This window comes from Ipomoea nil, unplaced genomic scaffold (genome assembly GCF_001879475.1).
Source record: "Ipomoea nil cultivar Tokyo-kokei standard unplaced genomic scaffold, Asagao_1.1 scaffold2494, whole genome shotgun sequence".
In the NCBI taxonomy this organism is placed as follows: domain Eukaryota; kingdom Viridiplantae; phylum Streptophyta; class Magnoliopsida; order Solanales; family Convolvulaceae; genus Ipomoea; species Ipomoea nil.
This window is the reverse complement of record NW_017618922.1, coordinates 1,813,898-1,835,000: the sequence shown is the minus strand read 5'-3', so window position 1 is coordinate 1,835,000 and position 21,103 is coordinate 1,813,898. Positions and strand designations below refer to the sequence as shown.

Here is a 21,103-nt window from a genome sequence, read left to right as displayed (position 1 = left end):
TACCTCCAATGAGAATACAATAACCTGAAATATAGCGTCTGTCAAATGGGCAACTAGCCCAATCTGCATCACAATACCCAACAACTTGTGAATGTCCTCTATCTTCATATAATAGGTCTTGTCCTGGTGCTCTATTGATATACCTTAGAACACGAATAGCAGCATCCCAATGAGAATAACAAGGATTCTCAAGAAACTGACTCAACACACTAACTGCGAAAGAGATATACCGTCGTGTGATCGTGAGATAATTCAGCTTTCCAATTAATCTCCTATATAGCTCCCGGTCAGGCAATGGCTCCCCCTGTCCTGGTAGGATTTTAACATTCAGATCCATTGGATTATCAACCGGTCTACTGTCCAACATGCCAGTTTCCTCTAAAATATCCAATGTAACACCCCCAATTTCCATACCAATTTAAACTTAAACATGCAGATAATTCTAACCATAAAAGCATACACAGCGGAAGACTAGATATGGAATATATGGAAAACGTAGAGTGTTATGCCACGCTCACTCAACAGTGAACGCACGGGCATAAACATCTGCACAAAATCCATTATCCAAAATAAAGTCAAGGACAGAAGGACTAAAGTCTAACATCGGCGCACATGCCAAAACATAACAAAGTTCAAGGGGTCTAATCTAATAGTCTCTAGACCGCGCTCTCGTCTACTCAGCACCTGGAAGAAACATATAAAATATGGGACGACGCCCAGTCAGCGAATGATGCTGGTAACCCACCAATACATGTGAAATATCATATGTAGATAGTTTATATGTATACAAAATCATTTGCGAAACAGGATATAGTATATATCAATTTCAAAAGCCAAGATAGAGATCAACCCAAGACTCTATGCACTCACAAAAGATAAGGGAACACATCCCAACACGACAAGAAGCAATAACGACTCACAAGAACGGCTCAAGGTATAATCTACCATCACAGAGTAGATTAACACCCGACATGCATAACACAAGAGAATAAGGACACAACCATTGGCAACACATGCCTTTGTGACATCACACGTCACAAATAAAGAAACACACAACAACGGCTACACAAGCCTTCGTGACATCACCCATCACGAATTGATATGTCTTCCTTATGCCCGGTTCCAACCTTATGTCTAGTTCCAACCATTACCTCCAAGACCCCTGTACAACCAAATCCAACATTTTCCCTCCGAGGACCGTCGTCCCCATCCGCCAATGACCGCCAACAAAACCACCAATTTCATAGTACACGAGGTACCGATCACACACATGGCAACACATGCCTGGGCAACACATGCCTCCCAAGAAATACGTGAACCCGACACACGGGTCACAAACTCCATAATCACGTCATGGCCACCACGAGGACCACTGCCGTACCTTGGTGACTAATGTCCCATACCATTAATCATGCAATCCAGGTACAACCACACACACCACACCACAACAGGAATCAATCAACGGATCACAACGAAGATATGAAACCATATATCAATCAAGGAATGGATCACAGTCCAACAACGACGATGATTAACACGAGTCATCATCCACAATAGGAAAGTACAAACAACACACATGCTAGCATTTAAACACCGAACTAGCATGCTTATCAAACGGGTAAACCAAACGTAGTTCCGAAGAACACACAAGACTCACCATGGTTCAACAAATCACAAGGTTAAACACTTAGCAAGATTCAAGACACCAAAACCTACATGGAATCCTACCATATAGTTCTAGACATACGAAACATCGAGAAGACGCTCAAATAGTTCCACAAAAGAACTTCGGGAAGTAAAAAAACCAAATACCGAGTCAAAAGAATCACGGGGAGCAAATCCCCGCACAACCAACATATGTACCCCGCGGGTACCAACACCCACCGGCCATGTACCCCGCGGGTGGGGCGGCGGGTGGAGCTCTGCCCGCCATTCCGCCCGCGGGTACACTACCCTGTACCAAAATAATCCCTTCGGGGATTTTCAACACCAAGCTCAAATTCAAGTCCAAAACATGCCAAATCTCACCAAACACAACAAAATGACTTGAATCAAAGGAAAAGCCAAGCAATGGCATACAAGAACCCTAATAACAAGCTCTAGATATGCATTTTCACAAGACAATGCATCAACACTCACATTTCATAGCAAAATCACAAGTAGAATCCAATAAATCATCATATAGGTAAGCAAAATAGATTTTGTAGAGCATGGGTTACCTCTTGTAGACAAAGACCTTCACTTAACACTTCACCAAGCTCCTAATAGGGTTCACCTTCCACACCCACTTCAAGAACACACCAAAAGATCACAAAGATTCTACCTTTAAGGAAAGACACCTTAGAAAACACTAAAAACACAAGATAAACATAGATCTTACCCTCCTAGATGCTCAAAGGTAGGAAAGGTGGAATCTTGAAGACAAACTTTGAAGATTTGGTAAAGCTCCAACTTGGCTTGGAAGAAAAGTTATCTAACTTTTAGAGAGAAGGAGGAGCTCAAGTTTAGGAAGTGTAAGGGGAAAGAATGAGGAGTGTCCTCTAGGTTAGCTTTGCAATTCTAACATAGGGTGAAATATCTTTATTGCCCTTACTAAAATGAAGAGGTGTAAGGGAACAAGGGAACCACTCACAAAGCTTTAGGTACAACACTTTGACTTTTGGGTTGACTAGTCAATTACTAGTTCCCAACTATTGAATTTAAGGAATTTAAAGAATTAAATTATCAATTGGATTAGGATAAAATACTTAATTAATCCCTTAATTGAATTTGGATTACGGGGTGTCACGGAGGCATACTTCCTTCGAGAAATAACAACACCACTGCTAGATTGAGCCACTTCAATTCCGAGAAAGTATTTCAGCTTACTCAAACCATTGGTCTGGAACCGACTGAAGAGATACTGCTTCAACTGAGATATACCCTCTTGATCACTCCCTGTAATAACAATTTCATCCACATATACTACAAGGTATATGCATTTCCCATTAGAATGACGATAGAAAACAGAATGATCAACCGCACATCTAGTCATACCAAACTCACACACCACATAACTGAACCTTCTAAACCAAGCCCGTAGAGATTGCTTTAAACCGTACAAAGATCGGCGAAGTTTACATACCATACAAGACTCCCCCTGAGCAACAAACCCAAGTGGTTGCTCCATATAAACCTCCTCGTGAAGATTACCATGAAGAAAAGCATTCTTGATATCCAACTGGTGTAAGTCCCAATGATGAATGGCTGCCAAAGACAAAAGCAATCAAACTGAAGTAATCTTAGCAACATGGGAAAACGTATCATTATAATCCAAACCAAAAATCTGAATATAGCCTTTTGCCACCAGTCGTGCTTTAAGGCGATAAATCGCGCTATCAGGGCCCACCTTCACCATATAAATCCATCTACAACAACGATATTTGGTATGGCTATCTTTGTGGCAGTATTCACACCGAGGACGTCTGCCACGACGAACACCACCACCACTGGATGGTCCAGAGGGTCCTCTATCCGTAGCCCGAGTAGCTAGAATTGATGATTATCCAATAGGCTCAATTGAGGGAACTGAGGCAACACAAAGCAGTCTAGTAGCGGTTTCAGTGAAGGTAGGAACATTAGGACTAGACAGAATCTGATCACGAATGTGAACCTGGTCAAGCCGAAGGGCAGCCAAGGTCAACACTATGAAGAATTTATCACACTGCTTCGCATGATTTTCTACTGTCTCCTGATATGGCAGTAGGTTATTATACTCATGTTGTAAAACTTCAATCCGGCCCAAAAAATCCTGTGTACTCATATTAGCAGTCGCACGGAAATTAAGCATATTAGATATTAGGGAATATAGCCTTTGGATATCATTAGTATACAGTGACTTAGCTTTAGTCCAAACATCATAACAAGTCTCATAAGACTTGTAAATGAGATAGAGTTTAGGGTCAATGGATTGCCACAAAATGTTGCATAATAACGCATCTGACTTTTCCCAATCTGATTTCTTCGATTCTTCAATGTCCTAAACCTTTTTGGTTAGATGATCAGACATACCTTGGCCTTTGAACCAAAGCTTCACAGATGAGGCCCACGAAGTGTAATTTTCACTCCCAACCAACTTGTCCATAGTAATGGTGGGATAAGAGGTAAAAGATGAAGTCATCGAGGTTACTAAAACAAAACCAATACACTGATCTAAGGCGGCGGCGATGGCCGAAGAACGGCGGCGGCGGTCGACGGTCGGTGGTAAGGGAAACGAACAACACTGCCTGAAGCGTCTCGTTGAGACGAGTCCAATGGTGGTGACGGCGTCTCGATCGAAAAATGGATGAGGGAGATCTGGCCGTAAAATAATGGCTGATCTCGGCGACGGCGGTGGCGCGTGCGGCGGCAGACGGCGATCGAACTCCGGCCTCAGGCTCACGACGAAGTCAAAGGTCTAAAAATCCATACATAACATCAATATCTCTATGTACGAGACTAGTCTAACTCGACTTCTTCACACTGCTGGGCCCACCTGAAAGGGGTTTTGCAAGCAACACATAGACAAATAGGAAAAACACCTGTTAGCACGAAGCTAAGTATAACCACACTCAACCCTGTAAAGCATTCTAGCATTTACTTTGAAAACATCTGATTTCTTTATAGCAATAAGCTAACCTCAAATCATCTTAAGATTTATCACATTCTTTCTAGATGCTTGCACCCTATAATATCAGCTGGCATGCTCATATATGTATAAGACTGATCATGTATATTCATCAACATATAAGCTTCTCAAATAACTTAACAAGCAATTCATGCTTACAGATAAGTTCATACTAATAGACCATATAACAGGTGTTCTCATGCTTTCATGTTCTCCTCACATAACTTGATAAATAGAGCTTCTAGTACAACAAGATAAACATGCTCAATGGAAAATCTTAAGTCAAACTTCTCATTATGAAATCTCATACGATACTCTATGCACATACAATCTCGTGTAATGCGATACATCACTTTTATATGCAATCTCGTGCAATGCTATAATCATACTTCTTATGCAATCTCGTGCAATAATATAAACATACTGATATGCAATCTAGTGCGATAATATACTCATACTCATATGCAATCTTGTGCAACATTATAATCATACTCTTATGCAATCTAGTGCAATAATATACTCATACTCATATGCAATCTTGTGCAACATTATAATCATGCTCTTATGCAATCTAGTGCAATAATATACTCATACTCATATGCAATCTTGTGCAACAATATAATCATGCTCTTATGCAATCTAGTGCAATAATATACTCATACTCATATGCAATCTTGTGCAACATTATAATCATACTCTTATGCAATCTAGTGCAATAATATCATATATAAATGCTCATACACTCTTTTATAAAATAGAGTACTTTCTGTGGAGGTCTCTTTGTTACTTTCTCGAGTCTCTCTTGACTCTCTTTCTTTCTCTTGAGTGTTTATTGACTCTCTTTCTTGAGTCTCTGTTGACTCTCTTTCTTTCTCTTATACTCGTAGACGGCTTAGGGTTTCACGGAAGTATGAATTACCCCATCGGGAACGGCATAATTCCAACCCAATATCTCCTACCGTCTACGGAACCAATCTCGTGGTTCAAACTCTGTGGAATCAGGTATCGAACTATTAGTGTGCACACCCCCTAACCAGGATTCCAAGCCTGGCGGGAAGTTTCCAACCTTGTAACGTGGGAATACGCCGCGTTACATATACTGGGACCGCAATGTCCATAAAAATATCTCCCGAGAGGACATAGTCCAAATGGTATCCTCCAAAACCTCACCGATGTAGATAATACATAAATATCTCTCATGCATGCAAACAACTCTACTACTTCTCAATGCATCAAAGAATGATATGCCACATACTTATGGTTTTTGAAAGTATTTTTGAGCTCACGTTGGCCCCTTATGCATTTTTGAAATATGACACATGTGAAATGCCAAAATGCTCTATAACATGCTTCTAAATCATGTATAAAATATCATGAAGTACTTAAGAATAAAATGTCTTGCTCGGTTTGCAACATAGCAAATTCTATACATTCTATCAACAAAATATGCTTCACTTCTCATTGATCAAATATCTCAATCTAGTCATGCTTTCATAATAAATCATATTCTCAAATGATCATGCTTCTTTACTCAATAAAAACATCATCAGATCACATAGTCAAATAATTCTTCATACACAGTAACTTAACAAATATATACTCTGTGTAGCAATTCTTCACAAATTCCTTCATAACATACTCGTTTTTAATCCAAATTCAACGAAATCAAAGCCAAAACGTGCGTCGAGACGATCCCGAAGAGCCGAGCCACAAGGGCCCGTAACACTCGGCCCGAAACGACACGTAGCTGAGCCACAAGGGCCCGGCCACTACACGAGCAAACACTAACGGAGCACTCAACACAAAACTTTAGCATTTCTACACATTTTTATCTTTATAACAATGACTTCGCAGAGTCAAAAAGAGATTGGGAAATCTGGGGTTATACACTTTGTAGATCAAAAGTTCTTGGTAAAATCTTTTCTAGGGATACATAGTATTTTCCAAAATATACAATGTTACTAACTAAGTACTTTTAGGAAAATAATAGAATAAGTTCCAAATATCTTTGTGATCAAATATATATCTCATACATAGTTATATATGTATATATTCTCAAATTCAAGTATAACATTCCCCAAAAACATATATACTCATATCTATAATTCTTGAAATAGAGCTTTCTTGGCAAATCATAGCTTTTGGTATATCAAAATCCTACTCAACATATTTATGATTTTCTTAGGAAAATACTTTTATATATGAATAATCCTTCAAGCCTAAGTAATATAATATATTTCCAAGATAATTTCGCAAAGGTTCAAATAGTTTAAGTGATAGAGGCTTGGATTATTAAACAAAGGATTAAGGGTTCAAACCCCACCTTAAACAAATTACCATGGATTATAATGACAGATCTCCTTACGGTCGCTGACACCAGCGGGCCATGTACATTTCATCAATTTAAGCACTCCAAACACATAAATATATACTCATTTGAACAACTAAAACACATATCTTAGGGAAAAATATTAGATTTGAGAATATATACTCATTTGAACAACTAAAACACATATCTTAGGGAAAAATATTAGATTTGAGAATCCATGGGTGAGCATCCTTGATCTAGCCAAAACCATGTCTAAGCTCTTCTTCTTCACCCTTCATCTTCCTTCTCCAAACCAAAACATTGCAACAACTTCACTATTTCCACAAATCTTGGACCTAGGTTTTTGGAAGATGAAGCTTCAAAGATGGAGGAGGAAAATATATCAGGGAGAGTGAGAGAGATGAGTGCTGCTGATTTCTATTGAATGAATAGTGCACTAGGAAAAAGCTAATTCTTATACTTAGGGTTTGGGGGTAAAAATGTAAAGTAAAATTGTAGGGTTCACCTTGCATCATGAACCATAATCTAGAAAGATGATTTTTGAATAACTTGGGGTCAAAATGTATTTTTCCAAAAAGATTTCCAAACAAACACTTGGTTCAGATTTCTCCCGGTCTCACTCAGATTGGTTTCTCAGTTTAAATCTTGGTACGCGAAGTACCCGAAAACTTAGGATTTTAAATTTAAAATAAATCCTGATGTTGAATTTACTTAAAAGTGGCTCAAAATAATTTATTCAACACCAATTTCATCACAAAAATTTTTACGGAGTGGAAAATGGCTATTTCAGAATTTCTTAAAATTTGGATTTATGAAATTAAATTTTGGGTTGTTACACAGATCCCCTTTAGGTCTGCCACCCAGTTCCGCCGGGTAGCGGAACTCACCAACGAATCCCTCCTGGGTCCGTTGGTAGTTCCGCTAGGCAAACTGAAGCTTCTGGCAGTGAGCTTCGAAAGACCAACACAACAGAGAACAGACACATTTCCAGATTTCAATACAATTCCAAAACATCTTCAAACATTTAAAAACAACATGATAACAACACAAGCTCATAATACACACATAAACATATAATCTATCACATTTCTAGGCATCAAAATACCAACAAACGCACTCATATCATCAACAACAATACAAGATTAAAATGATAGGTTTTGGGAGTCCATGGTTTATACCTTGAGCTTGTTCAACCCGAGTGGGAATCCCTCCTCTCCTTCAACCAAGATTTTCACCTTCACCTCCTAGATTTCTCAACAAGAACACATAGAAATACATCACACATATATACACAAACATAAGCTATAGTCTAAAAGAATATGCTAGAAAGGGTTGGAGGATAAAAACATGGAAAGATAGATGAAGGAAATTGAATAGAGATGGAGGAGAGATGATTTCTTACAAAAGTTTCTTCTTCTTCTTCTTCTTGAAAATTCTCTAGAGCTAAGAGTGATAGAGGGGAAATGGGAGGGATTGAGTCTAGACAAAGGGAATAGTGATGCTTAAATAGGTAGGGCTCAAAACCCTAGGTAACCAGTGCTGAAAATTTTCGGCCAAGAGGGGTTAAAAGGTCATTTCGCGATTAAAAACCATGGGTTATAATTTTGGGTCAAAAGTTGGGTCAAGTTAGGATAAAAATGGATTTCTAAATTATTAGAAAAGAAATGGGTTCAATCTTACGAATATTTCCAGGCAAAAACACTTGAATCAGTTTCACATGTTACTCTCAGGTTTCACTCAGATTGACTTTTTGGGTCAAAACATTGTGCATAAATATTCTCAAAAGATAAGGTTTTTAAAATATAAGTATTTTTGGGTGTTGAAAGCTTTAAAATAAAGGGATTAAAAATATTTAATTCGTACACCCATTTGAAAAATTAACGTAGGAGTGAAAATAATTTATTTTGGAATTTATAAAATAGAATTTGGGAAAATAAATTTTGGGTTGTCACAATGCAACTACACCAAAACGGTACTGTTGGATGACGAGTAGTTACAGGCTGTTAATATGATCAAATGACGTCATTTATTTGTTATTGATTCTATTTTTACAACTATGTGTTGGTTATTTTTGGAGAATTTTAAAGGGTTGTTATGCACCAGAGTATATAAGTTTTATCAACATTGATAGTTGTTATGTTGGATAATTATACAAAACACTCTGAAATCTCTATTCCATTATCTCTAGATTTCTTTCTACTCTACTCTCATTTTTGCAATTGCTCTCTTCTTTACCTCTCTTCAGCCTATTCTTTCTTCGTCATTATTGTAAAATTGTCAAGTTCACTACAGTTGGTATCAGATCCCCCATCCATGGAGGTATAAGAGCCATATCACCATTCACCATGAAGCTCGGGTGGGAAAATTCAAAGCCTATACGGTGGAGTTGAGCCGCAAAATGGATACACAGTTTCAGTATACTCAGGAGTTCGTAGAGAGGTTCGGAGTTCGATTAGAAGCTGAGTTCCCTCCCTTTGACTATGAACAACCTAGGTTATGGATTAATAGGTGTGAAAGGTTTTTCCTCGTGTCTTATATTCCTAGAAATGAAATTTTAAATGTGTTTTATCTTAATCTTACTAGGAAAGTAGGGTTATGGTTGGAGGGTTATTTGAATAGCCTGGGAAGGGCATTTTTAGTGGGTTGCATTTGCTGAGGCAGTTTGTAGGAGATTTGGAGGAGATACGGGCTCTGTGATGGAGGAATTTACCTCTTTTAGACAAATGGGAGGGGTTCTAAAGCTCACTGACATATTTGAAGAATTTAGGAGCCTATTGATACGCCAAAGGCCTTGTGGTCGAGTGGCATAGCTGTGACCCCTCAAATGAGAGGTCTCAGGTTCGAACCCTAGTGTGAGGACTGTAAGGCCTAAGACACTTGGTATTAGAGCCCCATTCGTGGAAGGGTATCAGATCCCTATCACTTTCCATTTTCCACCATGGAAGCTTGGGTGGGTAAGCTTTTGCTCATGTCTTATATTCCTAGAAACAAAATTTTAAATGTGCTTTATAAATGGGCTGCATTTGCTGAGGCAGTTTGTAGGAGATTTGGAGGAGAGGAGATAGGGGTCACTTGGTATTAGAGCCCCATCCGTGGAAGGGTATCAGATCCCTATCACTTTCCATTTTCCACCATGGAAGCTTGGGTGGGTAAGCTTTTGCTCATGTCTTATATTCCTAGAAACAAAATTTTAAATGTGCTTTATCAATGGGCTGCATTTGCTGAGGCAGTTTGTAAGAGATTTGGAGGAGAGGAGATAGGGGTAGGAGATTTGGAGGAGAGGAGATAAGGGTTTTATGATGGAGGATTTTACCTCTTTTAAGAAAATGGGAGGGTTCCTAGAGTTTACTGACAGATTTGAAGAATTTGGGAGCCTATTGATACAAACTTACCCTTACCTCACTAACACCTATTTCCTTGAAGCCTATATTGCTAGACTTAAACAAAATCTGAAATGTTTTGTGAGGACTGTAAAGCCTGAGACACTTGGTGTCAGAGCCCCCATTCTATGGAGGTATCAATGCCCTATCACTTGGAAAGGAATGAAAAGAGAGGTGGTAGATATGGTGAAGTAGTGTGATACTAGCCAGAGGTGTAAAACTGAGAATGTAGATATGACACCCCGTAATCCAAATTCAATTAAGGGATTAATTAAGTAATTAATCCTAATCTAATTGATAATTTAATTCCTTAAATTCCTGAAAATTCAATAGTCGGGGACTAGTAATTGACTAGTCAACCCAAAGTCAAGTGTTGTACCTAAAGCTTTGTGAGTAGTTCCCTTGTTCCCTTACACCTCTTCATTTTAGTAAGGGTAATAAAGACATTTCACCTTATGTTAGTAATGCAAGCTAACCTAGAAGGCACCCTTCATTCTTTCCCCTTACACTTTCTAAACTTGAGCTCCTCCTTCTCTTTAAAAGTTAGATAGATTTTCTTCCAAGCCAAGTTGGAGCTTTACCAAATCTTCAAAGTTTGTCTTCAAAATTCCATCTTTCCGACCTTTGAGCATCTAGGAGGGTAAGATCTATGCTTATCTTGTGTTTTTAGTGTTTTCTAAGGTGTCTTTCCTTAAAGATAGAATCTTTATGATCTTTTGGTGTGTTCTTGAAGTGGGTGTGGAAGGTGAACCTTATTAGGAGCTTGGTGAAGTGTTAAGTGAAGGTTTTTGTCTTACAAGAGGCAACCCATACTCTACAAAATCTATTTTGCTTACCTATATGATGATTTATTGGATTCTACTTGTGATTTTGCTATGAAATGTGAGTGTTGATGCATTGTCTTGTGAAAATGCATATCTAGAGTTTGTTATTAGGGTTCTTGTATGCCATTGCTTGGCAATTCCTTTAATTCAAGTTATTTTGTTGTGTTTAGTGAGATTTGGCATGTTTTGGACTTGAATTTGAGCTTGGTGTTGAAAATCCCCGAAGGGATGTTTTTGGTACAAAGGTTGTACCCGTGGGCGGAACGGCGGGTAGGGGTCCACCCGCCGCCCCACCCGCGGGGTACAGGGTGTTTGGGAAGTGGTTCCCGCAGGCGGAACCACGGGTGGGGGTCCACCCGTGGCCCCACCCGCGGGTACACAATGTTGGCTTGTTGGGGATTTGTTCCCCGTGATTCTTTTGACTCGGTATTTGGTCTTTTGACTTCTCGATGTTCTTTTGTGGAACCATTTGAGTGTCTTCTTGATGTTTCGTATGTCTAGAACTATATGGTAGGAATCCATGTAGGTTTTGGTGTCTTGAATCGTGCTAAGTGTTCAACATTGTGATTCGTTGAACCGTGATAGGTCTTGTGTGTTTTTCGAAACTATGTTTAGTTTACCCGTTTGATAAGCACGCTAGTTCGGTGTTTAAATGCTAGTGTGTGTGTTGTTTGTCCTTTCCTATTGTGGATGATGACTTGTGGTAATCATCGTTGGAGTCGGATTGTGATCCTTTCCTTGTTGAGTATGGTTTCATATCTTCGTTGTGATCCGTTGATTGATTCCTGTTGTGGTGTGGTGTGTGTGGCTGTACCTGGATTGCACGATTAATGGTATTGGACATTAGTCACCAAGGTACGGCAGTGGTCCTCGTGGTGGCCATGACGCGATTATGGAGTTTGTGACCTGAGAGATGGGTTCACGTATTTCTTGGGTGGCATGTGTTGCCGTGTGTGTGATCGGTACCTCGTGTACTATGAATCGGTGGTTGTTGGTGGGGGACGACGGTCCCAGGAGGGAAAAGGTTGGACTTGGATGTCCAGGGGTCCTGGAGGTAATGGTTGGAACTAGCTATAAGGTTGGGGGTAGCCATAAGGTTGGAACCGGGCATAAGGAAGGCATCTCAATTCGTGATGAGTGATGTCACGAAGGCTTGTGTAGCCGTTGTTGTGTATTTCTCTATTTGTGATTAGTGTGTCACAAAGGCATGTGTTGCCGAGGGTTGTGTCTTTATTCTCTTGTGTTATGCATGTCGGGTGTTAATCTACTGTGCGATGGTAGATTATGCCTTGAGCCGTTCTTGTGAGTCGTTATTTCTTCTTGTTGTATTGGGATGTGTTCCCTTATCTTTATTGTGAGTGCAAAGAGTCTTGTGTTTGACTTCTATCTTGGCTTTGAAATTGATATATACTATATCCCGTTTCGCAAATGATTTTGTATACATATAAACTATCTACATATGATATTTCACATGTATTGGTGGGTTACCAGCATCATTCGCTGACCGACGTCGTCCCATATATATATTTGTGTTCTTTCAGGTGTTGAGTAGATGAGAGCGCGGTCTAGAGGCAGTTAGTGTAGACCCCTTTCCCTTGTGATGGTTTGGGTCTGCGTGCCTTTGATTAGACTCTAGACTTATGTTGTTGACTTTGTTTTTGGGATAGTTGGATCATGTTGCAGATGTTTACGCATGTGCGTTCACTGTTGAGTGAGCGTGGCATAGCACTCTGCGTTTTCCATATATTTCATATATAGTTTTCTGTTGTGTATGTTTTATGGTTAGTTTATCTGCATGTTTAAGGTTTAACTTGGGATGGAAATCGGGGGTGTTACAGTTGGTATCAGAGCCTAGGTTTGAGCCTAGGATGGTAGAGTCTAGACTTCTAAGTGGCTAAGTGTGGTTTGAGACCTTAAGGTGACCATAAGAATCTAAGTGTTTAGGCTTAGGATCTCCTAGGATGCGTGGTGAGTTGAGCGTTGCTTATAGCTGTTTGCTTGTTTATTGTATTGTTGGTAACAGTGTTGTTGTTGTAGAAGCTTTGCGATACCTACTCGTCGGCGTATCGTGACGTTCGAAGATGTGGATGATACGGCCAAGAGACCCAGAACATCAGGAGTTCGTAACACTCCTAGTGTGGTCGAGCAGTGGATTCGTAGGGGCACGTCCACTCGGATAAGCCCCAGCACAGCTACCCTGCCAACGTCTCGTGATCTAAGAAGGAGTAATGGGTTGGGAATCCAGAGTTTTTCAGATAAGACATCACAAGAGAGGACCTTCATTCTAAGCGAGGCTCAAGCAGGGGATAGTGATGTAGTGATCGGGACATTTCTGGTGCATGCCGTCCCAGTGGTAATCTTGTTCGATTCCGGGGCGTCCAACTCGTTCATATCCCCGGGACTCGTGAAGAAGTTAGGCCTAACCGAAGGCGTCGGGGTGAAGTTAAGCGTCAAAGTGGCATCCGAAGAAGTTAAAACCTGTGACCATCTCTTCAAAGCCGTTAAGATAGCCATCGGCGGAGAAGAGTTTTCCAGTAATCTAATACAGTTCGGCCTGGGCGGGGTAGATGTGGTCCTGGGTATGGACTGGCTAGGGCGGTTCAGAGCTTAGATCTTGTGTGGTGAGCAGAAAGTGGTTTTGAGAGGGCCAGGTGGGAAGAGGGTGTCGTACCGAGGATCAACAGAAGAGCCGGGGATCAAGTTAGTGTCCATGATGAAGATGAAAAAGTATGTGGAGAAAGGCCACGAGATCTTCTTATGTTCAGTTGAAAACCTGAAGGCAAAAGGGGATGCGGCTCAGACCATACCTGTTGTATGCGAGTTCCTTGATGTCTTCCCCGAGGAAATTCCGGGAATGCCTCCTCCGAGAGAATTTGAATTCTCAGTAGATCTTGTACCTAGTACAGTGCCTATATCTAAAGCTCCCTATCGTTTAGCACCCAAGGAGATGCAGGAGTTGAAGACTCAGTTGCAAGAGCTGTTAGACAAAGGCTACATCCGACCGAGCACGTCACCGTGGGGAGCGCCAGTGCTTTTTGTAAAGAAGAAAGATGGGAGCATGAGGTTGTGCATCGACTACCGCGAGCTGAACCAAGTCACAATCAAGAACAAGTATCCCCATCGACGACTTGTTTGATCAACTCCGAGGTGCCGGGGTGTTCTCCAAGATTGACCTAAGATCAGGTTACCATCAGTTGAAAGTGGCAGACCAGGACATACCTAAGACGGCGTTCCGAACTCGCTACGGCCACTACGAGTTCACAGTGATGCCGTTCGGGTTGACCAATGCACCAGCGGTGTTCATGGATCTAATGAATCGGGTGTTCAAGCCTCATCTCGACGACTTCGTGATCGTGTTCATCAACGATATCCTTGTGTATTCTCGGGATAAAGAAGAGCATGTAGGGCATTTTCGGACAGTACTCCAGATTCTGAGGGAAAAGCAGTTGTACGCCAAGCTTTCGAAATGTGAGTTCTGGAAGGATAGCGTGGCATTCTTGGGCCATGTGATAGACAGCAGAGGCATATCGGTGGATCCGGATAAGATTCGGGCAGTGAAGGAGTGGACCGTTCCGACAACCGTGGCAGAAGTAAGAAGCTTCCTTGGGCTAGCAGGTTACTACCGAAGGTTTGTGTTGGATTTCGCTAAGGTGGCTCAACCGTTGACAAAGTTGTTAAAGAAGGACATGCCTTTCCAATGGAATCAAGCTTGCGAGTTTGCGTTCCGGGAGTTGAAAGAGAGACTCACGATCGCACCAGTGCTGATCTTACCATCCGGGACAGAGGGGTTCGAGGTATACAGCGATGCATCCAAGAAAGGACTAGGTTGTGTGCTGATGCAAAATGGGAGAGTGATAGCTTATGCCTCGCGACAGCTTAAAGTGCATGAAGAGAACTACCCCATGCATGATTTAGAGTTGGCAGCCGTAGTTTTCGCCTTGAAGATTTGGAGGCATTACCTGTACGGCTTGCGTTGTAAGATCTTTACGGACCACAAGAGCCTCAAGTATATCTTCACACAAAAGGATCTAAACATGCGCCAAAGACGGTGGTTAGAACTCATCAAAGACTATGAGTTGGACATACAGTATCATGAAGGGAAAGCAAATGTTGTGGCGGACGCTCTAAGCAGGAAGACCAAACATGCCGTTAGTTCCATTTGGGTAGTGGCTGACGAGCTTTGCAAGGAATTTCAAAGGATGAACCTAGAAGTGGTGGAGCAAGGCGAAGTCGAGTCGGAAGCCCGTCTTTTCAACCTAAGGGTCGTACCTACGCTTTTGGAGGAGATCAAAGCGCAGCAATTGAAGGATGCTAGCTTGATGAGGGCAAGAGATGACCTGGAAAAAGAAAGGGGGGGACCGTTTGAGTTGTCAACGGACGGAGGGTTGAGGTACGAGGGCCGTTTATGTGTACCTACATCATGTGATCGGTTGAAGTGTCAGATTTTGGAAGAAGGCCATAATACACCTTACACGGTGCATCCCGAAGGCGACAAATTATACAAGGACGTGAAGAAGCTTTTCTGGTGGCCCAACATGAAGAAAGAGGTAGCAGAGTTCGTGGGCAGATGCTTAAATTGCCAGAAGGTTAAAGCGGAGCGTTGTAGGGTCAAGGGCTTAGTGCAGTCGTTGGAAGTTCCACAAGGAAAATGGGACTCCATATCTATGGACTTCGTGGGAGGCTTACTGGTGACCCGCTCCGGTAAGGATAAAATCTGGGTAATAGTGGATCGCTTGACCAAGACTGCTCGCCTTATTGCGATGAAAGAAACATGGACAATGACGCAGTTGGCCCAAGCTTATGTTAGTCAGGTGGTGAAATATCATGGGGTACCAAGGGATATAGTCTCCGATCGGGACCCAAGGTTCTTGTCGCAATTTTGGAAGTCCATACAAGCAGCCTTGGGAACCAAGCTAAATCTCAGTACCGCCTTCCATCCGGCCACAGACGGACAAACATAGCGGACTATTCAAACCATCGAGGACATGTTGAGAGCATGCATGTTGGATTTTCAAGGATCATGGGAGGATCACCTAGATTTAATAGAGTTCTCCTACAACAACAGTTATCACTCGAGTATACGCATGGCTCCTTACGAAGCTCTTTATGGTCAAAAGTGTCGCAGTCCGTTGTGCTGGGAGAATATGGTCAATTCGGTAGTTTTGGGGCCGCAGTTCTTGCTTGACACCGCAGAAAAGATTAAACAGATTCAGGGAAGGATGAAAGCGGCGCAAGATCGACAAAAGTCCTACGCCGACCTAGCAAGAAGGCAAGTAGAGTTCGCGGTTGGAGATAAGGTTTGGCTGAGAGTATCTCCTACCCGGGGAGTGATGAGGTTTGGAAGGAAGGGCAAGCTAAGCCCCCGATTCATAGGACCTTATGAGATACTCGAGAGGGTTGGGAATCTGGCTTACCGGTTAGCTTTACCTATGGAGTTGGAGCGAGTGCATAATGTTTTTCACGTGTCTCAGCTTAAGAAATATGTTCATGACCCGACACATGTTCTAACACCGAAAGTGATCCCTCTGGACGATGATATGTCTTATGAAGAGAGGCCACTCAAGATCTTGGATTTTAAGACCCGGGAAACGCGTAGGAAGTCAGTGAAGATGGTGAAGGTTTGGTGGCCACATCACGACGTAGAAAAAGCTACTTGGGAGCTGGAATCAACCATGAGGGAGCGTTATCCGGAGTTGTTCTCGGCAGGTACCTCGTTTTACCGTTGCTAGTTGTTGTGGTTTGCTTCGTGTGTTTGTTTTGCTTGATTGTTTGGTTGGTTTGTTGGTTTAGTGGTTCATGTTAGGAGTTAGAGAGTTGGGCCTTTGGTGGTTGAATAAGAAGTTGGTGGTTGTGTTTGGCTTAGAGGTTGTTATGCTCATTATCTCCGTTGATAATTTCTTTCCAACTCTTGAATGTCATGACTTCTTGCTTATGTTTGGTACCTTTTTGAATCCTTTGAGTTTTAACCAAATAAGGATGTTCTTGACACTCTTGTCACATTGTTGTTTCATTTCATCATTTGATCTAATTCGTTGTACCCAAGCTTCGGGGACGAAGCTTCTTTGAAGGGGGAGAGGATGTGAAACCCCGTAATCCAAATTCAATTAAGGGATTAATTAAATAATTAATCCTAATCTAATTGATAATTTAATTCCTTAAATTCCTGAAAATTCAATAGTTGGGGGCTAGTAATTGACTAGTCAACCCAAAGTCAAGTGTTGTACCTAAAGCTTTGTGAGTAGTTCCCTTACACCTCTTCATTTTAGTAAGAGTAATAAAGACATTTCACCTTATGTTAGTAATGCAAGCTAACCTAGAAGGCACCCTTCATTCTTTCCCCTTACACTTTTTAAACTTGAGCTCCTCCTTCTCTCTAAAAGTTAGATAGCTTTTCTTCCAAGCCAAGTTGGAGCTTTACCAAATCTTCAAAGTTTGACTTCAAGATTCCACCTTTCCTACCTTTGAGCATCTAGGAGGGTAAGATCTATGTTTATCTTGTATTTTTAGTGTTTTCTAAGGTGTCTTTCCTTAAAGATAGAATCTTTATGATCTTTTGGTGTGTTCTTGAAGTGGGTGTGGAAGGTGAACCTTATTAGGAGCTTGGTGAAGTGTTAAGTGAAGGTTTTTGTCTACAAGAGGTAACCCATGCAATACAAAATCTATTTTGCTTACCTATATGATGATTTATTGGATTCTACTTGTGATTTTGCTATGAAATGTGAGTGTTGATGCATTGTCTTGTGAAAATGCATATCTAGAGCTTATTATTAGGGTTCTTGTATGCCATTGCTTGGCTATTCCTTTGATTCAAGTCATTTTGTTGTGTTTGGTGAGATTTGGCATGTTTTGGACTTGAATTTGAGCTTGGTGTTGAAAATCCCCGAAGGGATGTTTTTGGTACAAAGGTTGTACCCGCGGGCGGAACGGCGGGTAGGGGTCCACCCGCCGCCCCACCCGCGGGGTACAGGGTGTTTGGGAAGTGGTTCCCGCAGGCGGAACCACGGGTGGGGGTCCACCCGTGGCCCCACCCGCGGGTACACAATGTTGGCTTGTTGGGGATTTGTTCCCCGTGATTCTTTTGACTCGGTATTTGGTCTTTTGACTTCTCGATGTTCTTTTGTGGAACCATTTGAGTGTCTTCTTGATGTTTCGTATGTCTAGAACTATATGGTAGAAATCCATTTAGGTTTTGGTGTCTTGAATCGTGCTAAGTGTTCAACATTGTGATTCGTTGAACCATGATAGGTCTTGTGTGTTTTTCGAAACTATGTTTGGTTTACCCGTTTGATAAGCATGCTAATTCGGTGTTTAAATGCTAGCGTGTGTGTTGTTTGTCCTTTCCTATTGTGGATGATGACTTGTGTTAATCATCGTTGGAGTCGGATTGTGATCCTTTCCTTGTTGAGTATGGTTTCATATCTTCGTTGTGATCCGTTGATTGATTCCTGTTGTGGTGTGGTGTGTGTGGCTGTACCTGGATTGCACGATTAATGGTATTGGACATTAGTCACCAAGGTACGGCAGTGGTCCTCGTGGTGGCCATGACGCGATTATGGAGTTTGTGACCTGAGTGATGGGTTCACGTATTTCTTGGGTGGCATGTGTTGCCGTGTGTGTGATCGGTACCTCGTGTACTATGAATCGGTGGTTGTTGGTGGGAGACGATGGTCCAGGAAGGAAAAGGTTGGACTTGGATGTACAAGGGTCCTGGAGGTAATGGTTGGAACTAGCTATAAGGTTGGGGGTTGGGATGTCAATCGGGCCAGCCCACTCGGTTTTGGGCTAGCCTTGTCGGGTTGTCGGGCTAATCGGTTTATTAATATTTTATTTTCGGGTTCGGTTTGGCCCTAACCCTAAACTTCGGGTTGTCGGGCTAATCGGGCGGGTTGAACCATCTGAACTAAAATTAGAATCTGAAAGTGAGTACCCATATTTAGAGTAGGGATGACAACGGGGCGGAGCGGGACAGAATGGGGCGGGGCGGGAAGTATACTCCCCATCTCCGTCCTCAACGGAAAATTAAAAATAATCCCTATCTACGTTCCTGCGGAGAATTTGGCGGGGACGAAGAATTCCGTCCTCGTCAATTTTTAGTCAAAATATTATATTAATGTTGATTTAAATTTTAAAAAACTAAAAATTTAAGTTTTAATTTAAATTATATATATATATATATATATATATATATATATATATATATATATATATATATATATATATATATATATATTTATTTATTTATTTATTTATTTATTTATTTATTTATTTATTTATTTATTTTAAAGTATAATAATTATTCCATGTATGTTAAGTTTTACATCACTTCTATAATAAAGAATAGTTTTCAATAGTTCAGGTTGTCGAGCTAGCCCTTTTAATTTCAGGCTAGCCCTATCGGGCTATCGGGTTAATCGGTTTCGGGCTCGTCGGGCTAATGTGTTTTATCGGGCTAGCCCGTTCGGGCTATAGCCCTGTCGGTTTCGGTTTTTTTCGGGTTGGCCCATCGGGTTCGGGCTAAATTGACATCCCTAGTTGGGGGTAGCCATAATGTTAGAAGCGGGCATAAGGAAAGCATCTCAATTCGTGATGGGTGATGTCACGAAGGCTTGTGTAGCCGTTGTTGTGTATTTCTCTATTTGTGACTAGTGTGTCACAAAGGCATGTGTTGCCGAGGGTTGTGTCCTTATTCTCTTGTGTTATGCATGTCGGGTGTTAATCTACTGTGTGATGGTAGATTATGCCTTGAGCCGTTCTTGTGAGTCGTTATTTCTTCTTGTTATATTGGGATGTGTTCCCTTATCTTTATTGTAAGTGCAAAGAGTCTTGTGTTTGACTTTTATCTTGGCTTTGAAATTGATATATACTATATCCCGTTTCGCAAATGATTTTGTATACATATAAACTATCTACATATGATATTTCACATATATTGGTGAGTTACCAGCATCATTCGCTGACCAGGTGTCGTCCCATATATATATTTGTGTTCTTTCAGGTGCTGAGTATATGAGAGCGCGGTCTAGAGGCAGTTAGTGTAGACCCATTTTCCTTGTGATGGTTTGGGCCTGCGTGCCTTTGATTAGACTCTAGATTTATGTTGTTGACTTTGTTTTTGGGATAGTTGGATCATGTTGCAGATGTTTACGCCTGTGCGTTCACTGTTGAGTGAGTGTGGCATAGCACTCTACGTTTTCCATATATTTCATATCTAGTCTTCCGCTGTGTATGTTTTATGGTTAGTTTATCTGCATGTTTAAGGTTTAAATTCGTATGGAAATCGGGGGTGTTATAGTAGCCACACCCGGTATACTCCAACCCTTAGCCATTCCAGATCAAGATTGGAAGGGGATCTAAATCATAGAATATGGAAGTAATTTTGGTTGTTGATAGACTCACAAAATACAGCCATTTCGTTGCCTTGTCGCACCCCTATTCTACTGAAAATGTAGCAATGGCCTTTTATGGAAAATATCTATAAGCTTCACAGGTTACCAGAGGATATTGTGTCAGACAGAGATAAGGTTTTCCTCACTAGATTTTGGCAGTATATCTTCAAGTAGTTACACGTTCAATTGAACATGTCTACATCTACCACCCTCAGACAGATGGACGAACTGAAAGGGTTAATCGATGCTTGGAGACTTATTTGAGATGCATGGTGTTCCATAAACAAAAAACTTGGCACTAAGTGGCTGCATTTGACAAAACATTGGTATAATGCCAACCTCCACATCTCCTTGCAATGCACTCCGTTCCAAGCTCTTTATGGGAGTATGGGTATAAACCTCCTATTTTGGCACTAAGAATTGATTAGGGAGTTGAAAGCATGAATGATTAGCAGAAAGGGATGCATTGATAGCACTGTTGAGAGATAATTTAAGACTTTCCCAGAACAGGATAAAACAACAAGCAGACAATAGAAAAA

The 21,103-nt window shown here is 41.2% G+C and overlaps 1 protein-coding gene and 1 pseudogene across 1 annotated transcript; one reads left to right on the top strand and one right to left on the bottom strand.

Moving 5' to 3' along the window:
* LOC109153512 overlaps positions 1-412 on the bottom strand; it is a 7,988-nt pseudogene extending 7,576 nt beyond the window's left edge.
* A 15,850-nt stretch (positions 413-16,262) lies between these two features.
* Positions 16,263-16,988, top strand: LOC109153511. Its single transcript, XM_019301378.1, has 2 exons — positions 16,263-16,884; positions 16,969-16,988. Exons 1-2 carry the CDS (start codon positions 16,263-16,265, stop codon positions 16,986-16,988), a joined length of 642 nt encoding a protein of 213 aa, XP_019156923.1.
* The last annotated feature ends 4,115 nt before the right edge of the window (positions 16,989-21,103 follow it).

Coding starts and splice junctions, on each gene's coding strand:
- LOC109153511 (XM_019301378.1), top strand. CDS start 16,263: ATGGCTCCTTACGAAGCTCTTTATGGTCAAAAGTGTCGCAGTCCGTTG. Junction 16,885..16,968: donor TCCGGAGTTGTTCTCGGCAG/GTACCTCGTTTT, acceptor TTGTTGGTTTAG/TGGTTCATGTTAGGAGTTAG.